Source organism: Numenius arquata, chromosome 11, assembly GCF_964106895.1.
Source record: "Numenius arquata chromosome 11, bNumArq3.hap1.1, whole genome shotgun sequence".
In the NCBI taxonomy this organism is placed as follows: Eukaryota; Metazoa; Chordata; class Aves; order Charadriiformes; family Scolopacidae; genus Numenius; species Numenius arquata.
In genome coordinates, this window is record NC_133586.1 from 25129880 (window position 1) to 25142598 (window position 12719).

At 60.6% G+C, this 12719-nt stretch overlaps 2 protein-coding genes across 2 annotated transcripts; both read left to right on the top strand.

The window, feature by feature from the left end:
* Positions 1 to 3418: 3418 nt before the first annotated feature.
* LOC141470335 (SLC35A4 upstream open reading frame protein) lies at positions 3419 to 6514 on the top strand. Its single transcript, XM_074156320.1, has 3 exons — positions 3419 to 3453; positions 3563 to 3661; positions 3831 to 6514. The coding sequence occupies exons 1-3, from the start codon at positions 3439 to 3441 to the stop codon at positions 4026 to 4028; spliced, it is 312 nt and encodes a 103-aa protein (XP_074012421.1). The 5' UTR covers positions 3419 to 3438; the 3' UTR covers positions 4029 to 6514.
* On the top strand, positions 4610 to 5557 carry SLC35A4 (solute carrier family 35 member A4). The gene has a single exon (XM_074156319.1). It carries the CDS (start codon positions 4610 to 4612, stop codon positions 5555 to 5557), a length of 948 nt encoding a protein of 315 aa, XP_074012420.1.
* Positions 6515 to 12719: the final 6205 nt, after the last annotated feature.

Genomic DNA, 12719 nt, shown 5'->3' on the forward strand with positions numbered 1-12719 from the left:
GTAGACAGCAAAATGACAATGAGCAAGCAATGTGCTCTTGTGGCCAGGAAGGCCAATGGAATCCTGGGCTGCATAGGGAAGAGTGTGGCTAGTAGGTCGAGGGAAGTCATTCTCCCCCTCTACTCTGCACTGGTGAGGCCACAACTGGAGTACTGCATCCAGTTCTGGGCTGCCCAATTCAAGAGGGATAGGGAACCACTGGAAAGAGTCCAGCGAAGGGCAACAAAGATGATTAAGGGATTGGAGCATCTCCCTTATGAAGAAAGGCTAAGAGAGCTGGGACTCTTTAGTCTGGAGAAGAGAAGGCTGAGGGGAGACCTTATTAACGCCTATAAGTATCTCAAGGGTGGGTTGAAGGAGGAGGGAGCCAGACTCTTTTCAGTGGTTCCCAGTGACAGGACAACGGGCACAAGTTGGAACATAGGAGGTTCCACTCGAATATGAGAAAGAATTTCTTCACGGTGAGGGTGACAGAGCCCTGGAACAGGCTGCCCAGGGAGGTTGTGGAGTCCCCTTCTTTGGAGATTTTCAAGACCCGCCTGGATGCAGTCCTGGGTAGCATTCTCTAAGCAATCCTGCTTCAGCAGGGGAGTTGGACTAGATGATCTATATGGTCCCTTCCAACTCTAAAAAAATTCAGTGAAAATTCAGTGAAATTGTTAATTATTTAGTCTTATCCTATTAAATCTATTTATAATTCAACCCTCGGGTTTCCTTGTTTTCTCTGGTTTCCCTTCCCAGGTGGGGAGGGGTCATCGGGTGATAGAATAATTATCTAAATGACAATAACTTGTTTTGGGTTTTCTCAAACCATAACACTCTGCTGGCCTGGAGTGCCCGGAGGAACCGCAGTGCATGTAGATGGAGAGGGGTCCCCAGCTCTGTAGCTTCCTAGAGCTCCCCTCTGAGGAGATGCTCAAGTGGTATAAACTCCCTTTTACCTGCGAGGGGATCAAGTCAAAGCTGGTATCTATTAGAAGACCTTTAAGAAGGTCCAGTGAAAGACCATTAAGCATTTGCTATTGACAGACTGAAACTGGTACCAACCACAGAAAATCAGCACCACAGTACAGCTACTGACCCACAAGGGTGACTCACACCCGCTCGGGCAGCAAGAGCTGGATGCTGGCCCCAGCTGCTCCCCAGAGCGCAGCGATGCTCTGACATACCAGAGCCCACTGGGAAAGTGCTCACCATGTTCCTCAGAAGGGCTCTTCTCTCACCAGATGCTGTATAAAACCCTGCTGTGTGCAATGGACCTGGCCCAGGTTACACAACCCCCAGCTAACTCTCACCTGTGCCAGGAGCACCGTGGTGGATTCAAAACAGCTCCTGCGGATTCAAAACCACTGCCACCTCCCATCTCTCACCAGTTCTTGTGGGACTTTAACAGCATGTACTTCTCCTCTCTGCCCTCCTGCTCTGTGGTAGCTATTTCTTCATCCACACCTACAGCATCTGGTCACAAACTACACAGCGGTGGCCTTTGGGACACAAGAGCTGGTCCATGTTGGCCTGAAGGCATGGTACCCTGTGATGGGCACCATGTACCAACCAGCTGCCACCCAGGTCACAGAGGAACATCTTCTCCCTCTTGGGCTGTCAAGGGAGAAATGGGCATCCATTCATAAAATGTCCTCGCTGCTGTGAAGGACAACCCAAGCCCTGTATCACTGCTGACAAGCCGGGCAAGCCACCAGTGTCCTTGTGGCACACATCCACACTGGTGTGCCAGCCAGTTCCCTACGGCATGGCTGCAGGCAAACCAGCAGAGATACCCTCAGCTCGGCCCCCACATGTCCTAGAGAAGGGACCCTGAGGGGCTGCAGAGGGGCAGGTCCTGGCAGCCTCGGGTCACAGCTGGGCTGTGCCAGCCCTGACAGCACTTCCTTTGCGCCCCAGCTCTGGATTCTCTCACCAAGATGCCTTCACTTTGTTTGGGACCTTGACATGCCCCCTCTTTGTGACATTCTTTCACACACCCCCTCTTCTGGCAGCAGCCCCCATCCACAAGGTGGATCCCAGCACCTTTGGGAGGCCGCAGGCAGAGACAAACAGACCAAGTGACTCCTTCAGCCACGGCTCTGTATGACTTGCTGTCACCTCAGCCAATTTCCAAGCTACTATGAAAAGCCACTGCACAAAACCTGGAAGCACGAAGCACACAGTCAGAGGAAGACTGAGGTTTCTATCAGGGACCCCACTTACCCCCCTCTTCAGTTCAGGCAGTGGGAGCAAAAAGATAAGACAGTGACTCAGAGGCTCAGCCCAGCCTGCTCCTGTCCTCTGTCACTTACCATGCAGAGAAGTGACATTCCTGCAGGGATCTCTACTCACCAGAACCATCCCTGTGGGGCTGGCAAGGGAAGGCTGTTCCCACACTAGGCTACAGTTTTTCCTCCACCAGTGGGCCAGAAACAATTGTACCCCTCACAGCCTCCCCGGCTCACCTGCTGCTGCTCCCTCCCCAGGCCTGAACACTCAGCCTCAGGATGGGCTGGGCTGGGACTGGGACCCCAAGCCCAAGGCAGAGCTTCGCCCGTGTGGGCAAAGAGGGCAGGCAGGGGAAGCGGAGTGCAACGGTATGTGCGGCTACTCCAACACTGCAGTCAACCCAACACCATGGCAGCATCTCCTGAGACAGAGACAAGGGGGCTCCTGAGTACTGAGCTCCAACAAATGCTCTGCCAAGCCCTGGTAAGCCAAGTGGACATCTCCCTGCCAGGCCAGGGAGGGAGGAATGCCCCCTGTGCCACCCAGGGTGGATGCTGGGCTGATCCTCAGACATTTGCAACAGCAACCGCCACGCAAAGGGATCCCTCTGAGAACATGGACACAGGCATGTGCACCCACCCTGGGTAGGAGGTGTCCTAGCCCACGGCAGGCGGTTCGAACTAGCTGATCTTTAAGGTCTCTTCCAACCTAAACCATTCTATGAATCCATCCTGTGCTGAAGGCCCCTGTGCCCTAGCCATCTCAGGCCAGTGATCAAACACACACCCTCAGGAGCTCCCACCCGCTGAGGGCAGAGCAGGGCCACGGGCACAGCAGCCACAGCCCACAGCCCTGCTCCAGGCCCCTCGAGGCCCTTCCCTCCCACACGTGCAGGCCAAACAGCTACCCTCACGGTCTCCTTCCCCAGCCCCAGCCACGGCTCCCCAAACGCCGGGGCCCCGCCAGCTCCGCGGCAGAGCTCCGGCCAGAGCTCCGCGGCACTATCCTCCTCCCCCACGGCCGGGGCAGGGCCGGCCCTCAACGGGGAGGCGACGTCCCCGCCATCATGGCTGCGCCCAGCGAGCCCCCGCCTCAAGATGACACTGGGCGGGCGGCGGGGAGGAGGTGGAAGAGTCGCGCGGGGCGCGCGACTGTATCACGTGCGCCCCCGCGGCCCAATCAGCGGCGGGCGGCTCCTGCGCAGTGGGCGGTGCCTGCGCTAAGATGGCGGACGATAAGGTGAGCGGGGCGGGCAGGGCCCGGACGGGCCTGGGGGGGCGGGACCGGGGCTGAGGGACCCCCAGGTTGGTCCCCTGTTCCCGGGCATCATCCTGCGTGTCTCCCCCAGGACCCGCTGCCCAAGCTGAAGGACCTCGCCTTCCTGAAGAACCAGCTGGAGAGCCTGCAGCGCCGGGTGGAGGACGAGGTGCATGCCGGCGTGGGGCAGGTAGGGCGCTTCCCCGGCCTGTGCCCTGGCCTGCCTGCCTGCCATGGGGTTGACCAGGCGCCCATTTCGAGGGTGCTTCGTTAAAAAAATCCCTGGGGCATGTGCCTGGTCTGCGTTCCCTGTGCAAGCCCACCCTGCCTGGTGTCTCACTCTTGGCTCTTCTCCACAGGATGGCTCTCTGCTGGCCTCACCTTTTCTTAAAGGCTTCCTGGCAGGCTACCTGGTAGCCAAACTTCGCTTCTCGGCCGTTCTGGGATTCGTGGCTGGGACCTGCACAGGGATATACGCTGCTCAGAACTATGCTGTCCCCAATGTTGAAAAGGCAATCCGGGACTATTTGAGCTCGCTGAAAAGAGGTCGGGACTAGCAAGAAGTCCTTTGGCAGTGATGACTGTAGGAACGGTACTCCTTAGTTAGCAGGCGCAGAAGATTCCTAGGGCTTTCAGAGGCACGTCACCTGCACTGTTATTTTCCACTGGAAAAGGGCTTTACACCACATCATTGTGAGACATCAGCGGGTCTGGTTATGGAGTGTTTATTATAGCACCATGACAACAGTGATCACTAACCCACAGTAGCTTGGAAGCATTGGCGGCTGATGGTTTGCTAGCAGCCTTTTCCCCTCACTGCTCTCCCCATGCCCCTGCGGACTGAAAGGCTGCCTGTGACATGTCCTCACACTTGCCACCCATTCGCCCTTCTACCCAGCGCACGCTTTGCCCTAGGAACATGCTTTTTGTGGCTTCCTGGGGAGGCTTGTAGTTCTCTTCTTAATGAAAGACAAAACCATTGTCTTTCACTGCATCAGAAATGTAGCAGGTGACATCCTGTTTTAACCAGGCTCATTAAATTAATGGTATTTGGTCTCTTCTTGAATGTTCTAGGCTGCGAGTCTGTCTGGCCTGTCTGCACTGACAGCAGCTCGCCCTTACTGGCTACTGCCTGAAAATGGTGATGTTTGGTAATGCTGCTGGCTCTGCAAACCAGGTGCTCCGGAGGGGGCTGTGGGGACTGATGCTGGTCCTGTCCGTAGCCATATACGGCTCTCATGCTCCCCTCCTGACCCTGTGCAAGGTGGACGGGATGATCCCCTTCAGCTCCGCATCTGTTGTGGTTCTCGTTGAGCTGACAAAACTGCTGTTCTCCCTCCTGTTCCTGCTGACCTGGGACCGGGAGCTGCTGGGAGTTGCCGTGTCGTGGTGCCACGTTGCCCCCTTTGCCCTCTCTGCCCTCCTCTACGCTGCCAACAACAACCTGGTGGTTCACATGCAGCTCTTCATGGATCCCAGCACCTATCAGGTCTTGAGTAACTTGAAGATCGTCAGCACCGCACTCCTCTACAGCCTCTTCCTGCGCCAGAGACTCAGCATGCGCAAGTGGCTGGCTGTCTTCCTGCTGGTGGCAGCTGGGGTGAGCTACAGCTGTGGTGGCCTGCAGGACCCTGGCAGCCCCTCTGTGATGCGGCTCCACATCACACTGGTGGGCTTGTTGCTGATCTCGGTGTACTGCCTAATATCGGGCTTGTCTGCTGTCTACACAGAAGCCATCCTGAAAACCCAGGCGCTGCCCCTCAGCCTTCAGAACCTCTTCCTTTACTTCTTCGGGGTCCTGCTCAACTTGATCGGCTACTTCTGGAGTAGCGCAGAGGGAGGTTTCTTGGAGGGCTTCTCCTCCTGGGTGCTAGTGATTGTGGTCAGCCAGGCCGTGAACGGCTTGATCATGTCCGTGGTCATGAAGCACAGCAGTAACATCACCAGGCTCTTCGTGATCTCCTGCTCCATCCTAGTCAACGCCCTCCTGTCCGTTGCCCTCTTCAACCTGCAGCTCACCCTCCTCTTCTTCATCACCGTCTCGTGCATCGGCCTTGCTGTTCACTTGTACTATGGGGTCAGGTAGCTGCTGTCTCCCTGCACCACGTGTGTCGGGTCTGTCTTCAGTCGTTCCTCAGGGGTGCTTAGTGCTGGGGCTGGCATTGGAAGCGAAGTGGAGCTCTACTCACTTCACCACTGTTCGCAGGGACTTGTTACTGGTGGGTAAATGCAAGACCAGCCCTGGAGGAGGTCCGCTGAGGGGGAGAGCATCCTGTCCCCATTCCTGGGGGGAGGAAGGAAGCTGGACCCCATTCCAGCCTGGCTGGGCTCTCTGCCACCAGGTTCCTGCATGATCAGGTGGACCCAGCCTCGAGGGTGGGTCCTGAGCACCTCATTCATGTGACTTACTGCGTTCTCAAGCTGCTTCCCCCACCTTCCCTGCACCAAAGAGCCCACCCATTTTGTGCCTGTTAATGCTGCTGTGGTGGTTTGCTCTGCTGTGCTGCGGGCTCCGCTGCATGGTTACTGCCTTGATCTGATGCTGTTTCAGCTCCTGTGGATGGTGCTTTCACGTGACAGGGGCCCACATCCATCCCAAGTGCCCAGCTGATGCCCAGCCCATGGCTTCAGGGCAGCCTGGGTGCTGTGGGAGGTGACTCCCGCTGGCCTGTGACCCCTCTGAGCCCCTTCTGAGGTGGGGAAGAGGGTTTCTCCCTCCGGGTCTGTGGAGATACCAGCCCTCTGCGTGCCTGGAGAGCCTCCTGCCACAGCCAGAGGTGTTTCTCCCACCCCTCTCTGAGGTTTTTAACCACTTGCCCCAGCCCCTGCCCCAAGGGCTCCCTCCTTAGGCCCCGTTTCCCCCTCTCAGGAGCAATACCGGTCCATGTGGAGCAGAGGAGGAATAGGGGAATGTGGGAACTGTTTCGCCTGGTCCCCAGAAGGGAGAATTTGTACCCAGATTTGTACCGGTGCTGTGGCTAGTGAGTTCCTGGCAGGCAGAAGCCACCGCTGGCTCTGGCTGGGGCTATTAAAGTTGCGGTTGAACAGGAGGTGTGTGTCTGTTTTCCCTGCAGGAAGGGATCTGTTTTGCATGGTGAAGGTTTGGGGGCACATCTGAGCCTGATGACACTCATCTCAGTGAAGGGGCTTATGATTTATTCCATGTGGCAGCAGCCTGGGGACCAGCAGCCCTCCCACTATGCCCACTCCTGCGGGGCTGTGCCTGAGCCCATGCTCCTGCAGGCACATGCCCAGCAGCAGAGCAGGGTTTTCCCGGTGGGGGCAGAGGGTGAAGCGCTCCCCCCTGCCCCCAGCCAGGTTTCAGCAGGGAGCAGCTCTCAGCAGGCAGGGTTGGAGGCTTTGCCCTCTGTTTTAGCTGGAGCTGGCCTGTCCCCCGCCATCAGGACTGGTGGGTCACTCCAGGGAGCGGGCATTGAGGTGGCAGGGGTCCTGCTGGGGCAGCAGTGGTGGCTCAGGGCGTCTGTGTGGTGGCATCAGCTGAGCCCAGCCCTCTGGCCTCCCGCAGCTGCTGGTTGTGTGCAGCGAGCTCCACTGCATCCCACAGCACCTCCTGCAGCAGCTCCCGATACTGCTGGTCCAGGGCCTCCCTCTGTTCCTCTGCCAGGCGCTGCTGATCCCCAAGCACCTGAGGGAACACCTGGGGCTGCCTGGCATGGCCCTGGCAGCCTGGAGGTTTGTCCCCAGCCCTCCCCGCCCACCTGCAGCAGGTGCTGCCTGCAGGCCTGCCTCTCCTGCTGGTGGCTCTGAAGCAAGGCCTCCAAGTCCCACTCGGCCGCCTCTTGCTTCCTCTGTGCTGCCTCCAGCCTCAGGCTCAGCAAGGCCACTTCCTGCTGCCAGCGAGCTGTGTCCCACTGCAGGGGACAGGGACAAGGGAAGGGCAGAGCTGGGGAAGGAGGAGAGCCTGGAGCCCATGGTGATGGGCTCTCTCCCCATGCCCACCTCCCTGCTTACCTCCTGGCCTGGCACTGCCCTGTCCCCGAGCTCTGGCTGGAGGCGCAGGCAGTGCTGGGCCCACAGCCGCTGCCTCTGTGCCCTGGCCAGGGCACGCTGAACCTCCAGGGATGGGTATGGCTGGCACCGGCACCCGGCCTGGTGGAGAGCATGGCCGGCTTGGGCAGCCTGGAGACTGCTGAGTGCCCCCCCAGTGTAGGGGACAACAGGCCATGGGTGCTGCCCCTGCCCAGGAGCGGCAGCCGGGGACCCAGTGGGCTCCCACTCACCATGTCACCCTCAGTCAGTGGCCACGGCTGTGGCTCTTCACTCGGCAAGCCCTGCCCTGCGCTCACTGGGGCTAGGCTGTCTCCTCCCCGGCTGCTGTTGCTGGCACCTGCTCCTGGGTGGAGAGAGGGAAGGGGAATGAGCATGATGGGGCTGAATAAAGCCATTTAAATGAAGAACTGAGGCCTCTCCTGGCCTGACCAAAGCCACTTCCCACCACGTAAAGCCATGGTCCGTGCCCACATATCGGCCACCCGGGAGTGGGATGCCTGCCTGTCCCCACAATCCTGACCTGCTGGCTCCAGGCTGGCACCAGTTGGGGACGTTTGGGTCTCAGGCTGCTGGCCCAGCCCTGCGTTCCCTGTGCAGACCTGGTCCTGTGGGAGCAGGAGGAGACGTTATGGGGATTCAGGGCTTCTGCCACAGGGTTGTCCCTGGACATGGCTTGACCTGTGCCCACCTTGGCACTGGGCTGATGTGTCTGGCTTGTCCTGAGCTCCTTGGCTGCTGCCTGCTTCTTCTCCCACCTTTGGCTCTTCAGCACCTGCAAAAAGGGGCTGAGGGTCCTTGCTGGGGTGCTGAAGACCTCCAGGCATGGCACAGCCCCAGGGACACATCCCACTGCCGCTGTCTTGCCCCCAGGCAAGCAGCCCCCAGCCTCTGCCCTCAACAATGGACAAGGATGGAGCCCAGACCTCATCCGACCAGGGGAATAGGTGCCACCCTGGTCCTATCCGGTCACCAGGACTGTTTCCCCACCTGCAGCTCCCGCAGGGCTCTCCGCAGCCGGGCCATGGCCATCTTCTGCTCGGGGAGGCCGGCTCTGGCCAGCAGCTCCATCCGCAGCCCTCGGATCTCCCTCCGACGTGCTGCGACCTCTTGCGCAGGGTCCCAGAGAGTGGCTGAGATGGTCTTGGCCAGTGCCTTCACCCGCCGGGCCAGCCCCAGGGCCGCCAGGATCTCTGCTCTGGAGGTGTCTGGGCAAGCAGCAAGCCCTGGATGGGAGCCATGGGGGTCCACCAGCACGGGGACATCCCTGGCACAGGGTCAGGGCTGATGGGGATGAGCAGAGCCGGTGTCTGGCTTCCGATGGCTGCAGTTGTCCCTGGGCAGTGGCCAGGGACCAAGTGCTGGGTGTGGGGCAGGGTAAGGGGGAAACCTCAGGGAAGGGGAACCCCAAAGCAGTGTCCCGGTCCCAGGGGCTACCTGGCAGTGTCACACACAGCAGCAGGAACGTCAGGCTGTTCCCCCCCAACAGCCGCTCAACGACCCAGGGCAGGCACCCGGTGTCAGGCGGGGGGTGGCCGGCGGCTGGTGTCCTGTGTGTGGGGCAGGAGAGGGATGGGGATGGGACCCTCACGCCTGGGCAGGAGAGCCTGGGGAGGGGTTAGCCACACTGGGAGCAAGCCCACGTCCCTGAGGGGTGGCAGCAACCCGTTGGCTCCCAGTTGGGGTCTTCAGGTCCCTCCTGCTTCACCCGCAGGTACTGAATCCCCCCTGTCCCCGCAGCAGCACCACAGGGGTGGCAGAGAGGTGACCTGTCTCCCTACGTACGGCTCGGGGCAGGGCCCAATGGCCCCAGGGCATGCCAGGATCCGGAGAGCTGAGCGCCGGCACCTGCCGCCCTCCATCTTCTGCTCCACGGTGAGGGTGAAGAGGCTGCCAGCTCTGGGGGGAGGCCGGAGCCTGAGTGGGGGCTGCGGCAGTGCCTGGAGACAGCCCCATCCTTCCCCACCCTGCGGGACATCAGCCGAATCCCTCACCCCCACATGGCCCAGCACCCATCAGCAGGGGCCGGGAGGGCACCCAGCCCCCGGGCATAGACACCAATGGCAGCTTGGGCATCGGGGACAGTGATTTCCATTGCCTCCTCCACCACCCTGGAAGCAGAGGGAAACAAGAGCGAGTGAGGGGGGTCATGTCCACCCACCTCTTGCACGCCCAGCCCCCTGAGGGATGTCCCTGGCTGTCCTCTGGCTGGGCACCATGCTCAGAGTTGGGGTACCAGCCCCTGCAGGAGCAGCTGCCCCACCACAGGGCATTGGGTACCTACAGGCCCAGGGGCGCGATGTCCATCACTTGCAGGGCTCGGCCGTCAGGACGGAGCAGGTCCCAGGCTTCGTCATGGGCACTGACCTGGAACGGGGCTCTGTTAGGCTGGGGGGGGGGGGAGGGGAGGCAGGAAGAGGGGGCTGCTGGCACCCCACCCCCAAATTGCTGGTGGCCATGCACAGGCTGGGGCTGGGAAGGGTGAGATCTCAGGCACACTTCCAGCTTTTCCAGCCCCGGGGCCAGGGAAAGGCAGAGCCCTGGGAACGCCCGAGCCCTGTGTGGAGCTTGGCAGGTACCATCCCAGAGCCAAAGGGCAGGACCCAGCCTGGTGGAAGGAGATGGCATTGCTCCTACACCAATCTGGCACACACTGGAGGGACCTGCAGGCCACGGGGAGTGGTGGCTGGCAGGAAAAGCCCAGCCATGCCAAGGTGTTAGAGGGCTCCTCTGTTCCCACCGAGCTGCTGGAGCCTGGGAGATGCCCCATGGGCAGCCCAGGCTTCCAACCCCTGGGAAGTCCTGCAAAGAGGTCAGAAAACCTGGGATCTGAAGGAATCCAGGTCCCAGTCACCCTCTGGCACAGGGGACTGGGTGCCAGTACTGGGGCAGCGCATCCCCCTTGGCCCGGCAGGGTCCAGCCAGAGGCAGAGGGGGGATGGGACCCCCACCCCAGAGCATCCTGGCCAGCCCTGCTCCTGCCCTACCTGGACCAGGCTGACGGTTTGCAGGCTCTGGGCATAGCACCCCACGGCCTCCAGTTCTTGGAAGACGGTGTCGATGACCTGGGGACAAGCCGGTCAAGCTGGGAGCTTTTGGCCCATCTCATGCCCAGACCAGCAGGACTGGGGGCAGTTGGACCACCCAGGAGCCCAGCACTGTGCAGATGCACTGTCACCTCTCCCCCGCCATGCCCTGTGCCCTCACCTGCCAGACGATGCTCTGGAATGGCAGCTGGGTCACAGGGCCATTGGGCACCCACAGCAGCAGGGACACACTGTAGCCAAGGGGGAGCAGGGCCAGCTGGGGTCTTGCCAGCTCCAGGATCTTCTCCTGGTAGGAGAGACGTAGCCAGCAGAGCAGGGGTGGCATGGCACAGACAGCACGGGGCAGGTGGCCCAGCCCAGAGGGCATTGGCATGGATGGGCCAGCACAACACAGACGGTATGGAACCCATAGCACAACACAGGTAGTCCGGTATGAATGGCACGGTGCAGATGCACAGCATGGATGGCATGTCACAGTGGTCACAGTATGCCGGAGAGAGGACAGCACGGGCAGTGAGGCACAGACAGCACATCCCAGCAGGGCAGCCACGTCCCAGCACCCAAGAGGAAACAGGGAAGGGGTGAGAAACACCTGCGGAGCCACACACAGGACCAAGCCCCGGGTCCCCCAGCAGGTCCCCCCCCAGGTGCCTGTGACACCTGAGGAGCTGGCGGCGGTGCCCAGTGACTCTGGGACCTCAGCTGGGTACCCCAGCCCACGGTGTGGGCCAGCATGTCCCTGGCTTGCCCGGCTGGGGACAGGGGTGCAGAAGAAGGACTTGGAGCCCACATTACCTGTCCTGCATCCAAGCGGAAGATGCCATCAACAGTCAAGCAGCTCTCCTGGTATGAGGGAGGGAGGCTGACAATGTTCAGCTTTCCCCCATCCCAGTATGACCAGTGCAGGCTAAAGGAGGGACTGGGCACACTGGGATGGCGATGGCAGGGGTGGCATGGAGGGTCTGGCACAGGCAGGGGTGGGGGGACACCCCCTCCCTTCCCCTGCTATCTGGTAACCTCCAGGAGCCCCCCACAAGAGACAGGCCCATGGGCTGTGGGGCAGGATCAGCCCGAGACCTCGGCACCCATCTGGGCCCAGGTGGCTGGAACAGGGTCCCCTGCTCCTGCCTGGTTCCCTGGGGACCCTTGTCCCCTCCATGCCCATGTCCCCACCACTCTCACCTGGACCTTCTTCCCAGCAAAGAGAAGCTGCAGAGGGTCTTCGCTGCTGGACGCCCAACTCTCCCCCAGCCCTGAGAACACTGGGCATGATATGGTGCGGTGGGGTCATCCCCACCTGCCCCGGCTCTGCGCCCCCCTGCAGCCTGGGGACACATCCCAGGGCTTCACATCATCCCTGAGCCCTCCTGCTATGACCATGGTGCTCAGAGCCACCAGGGTGGGGGGGGCACCACCACCCAGGCCAACCCCACCAGCGTGGCCAGTGGTCCCAGTGCCACCACGGCTGTGGCCGCCATCCTCGCCCGGTTCCCTGGGGTGGGGGTTTGGGCTGAAGGCAGGTGTGCCCAGCTCTACCTGCTGCCTGGTGGAGTCCCACTGCTGCTCGTACGGAGACATCCTTCTCGGCCTGTCAGGACACAGGGCAGAGGGGGAAGGAGCTGGGTTCTGCCTCATGCACCCGGCATTGGCCCAGAGCTGGATCAGCCCCTGGGGAGCTGGGCAGGGTCTGGCCATGGCCATGCCACACCAAAGGCAGGGGACGGATCCCTCCAAAGCACCCTGTGGTGTCCCCCAGAATGGCTCTCACCTCCCCGGCATCCATGGTGAGCTCAGCACTGTCGGCTCTTGAGCTGCTGTTCCAGACAGGGCAGGGGATGGAGTTACATCTAATCATGAAGGGCATTGTGTTCTCCTGCATCATTAATGGTTGTTGGGCTCAGCTGTGTGTGCAGAGCCCAGCAGGGACAGAGTCCAGCCTGGAGGCACTATGTTCTGGAGGCTGACCCTCCTTGGCCAAGGAGTCAGTGGGGCCGTGGGGGACCCACTCACACCATTGGCATGCTCCTGGCTCCAAGAGGGACATCTTTGCAAGCTGGGGACAGGAGGTAGAGGGACCTTGGACTATCATGAAGGTTTTTCTAGACACCAGAAGCAACAACAAACCACAGAGATCAGTCATCCCAAAAAGCACAAAAGAAAATGCTGAAGCTGAGGATCTGTGTGGTCTGTGGA

Coding starts and splice junctions, on each gene's coding strand:
- LOC141470335 (XM_074156320.1), top strand. Junction 3,662..3,830: donor TGCATGCCGGCGTGGGGCAG/GTAGGGCGCTTC, acceptor TCTTCTCCACAG/GATGGCTCTCTGCTGGCCTC.
- SLC35A4 (XM_074156319.1), top strand. CDS start 4,610: ATGGTGATGTTTGGTAATGCTGCTGGCTCTGCAAACCAGGTGCTCCGG.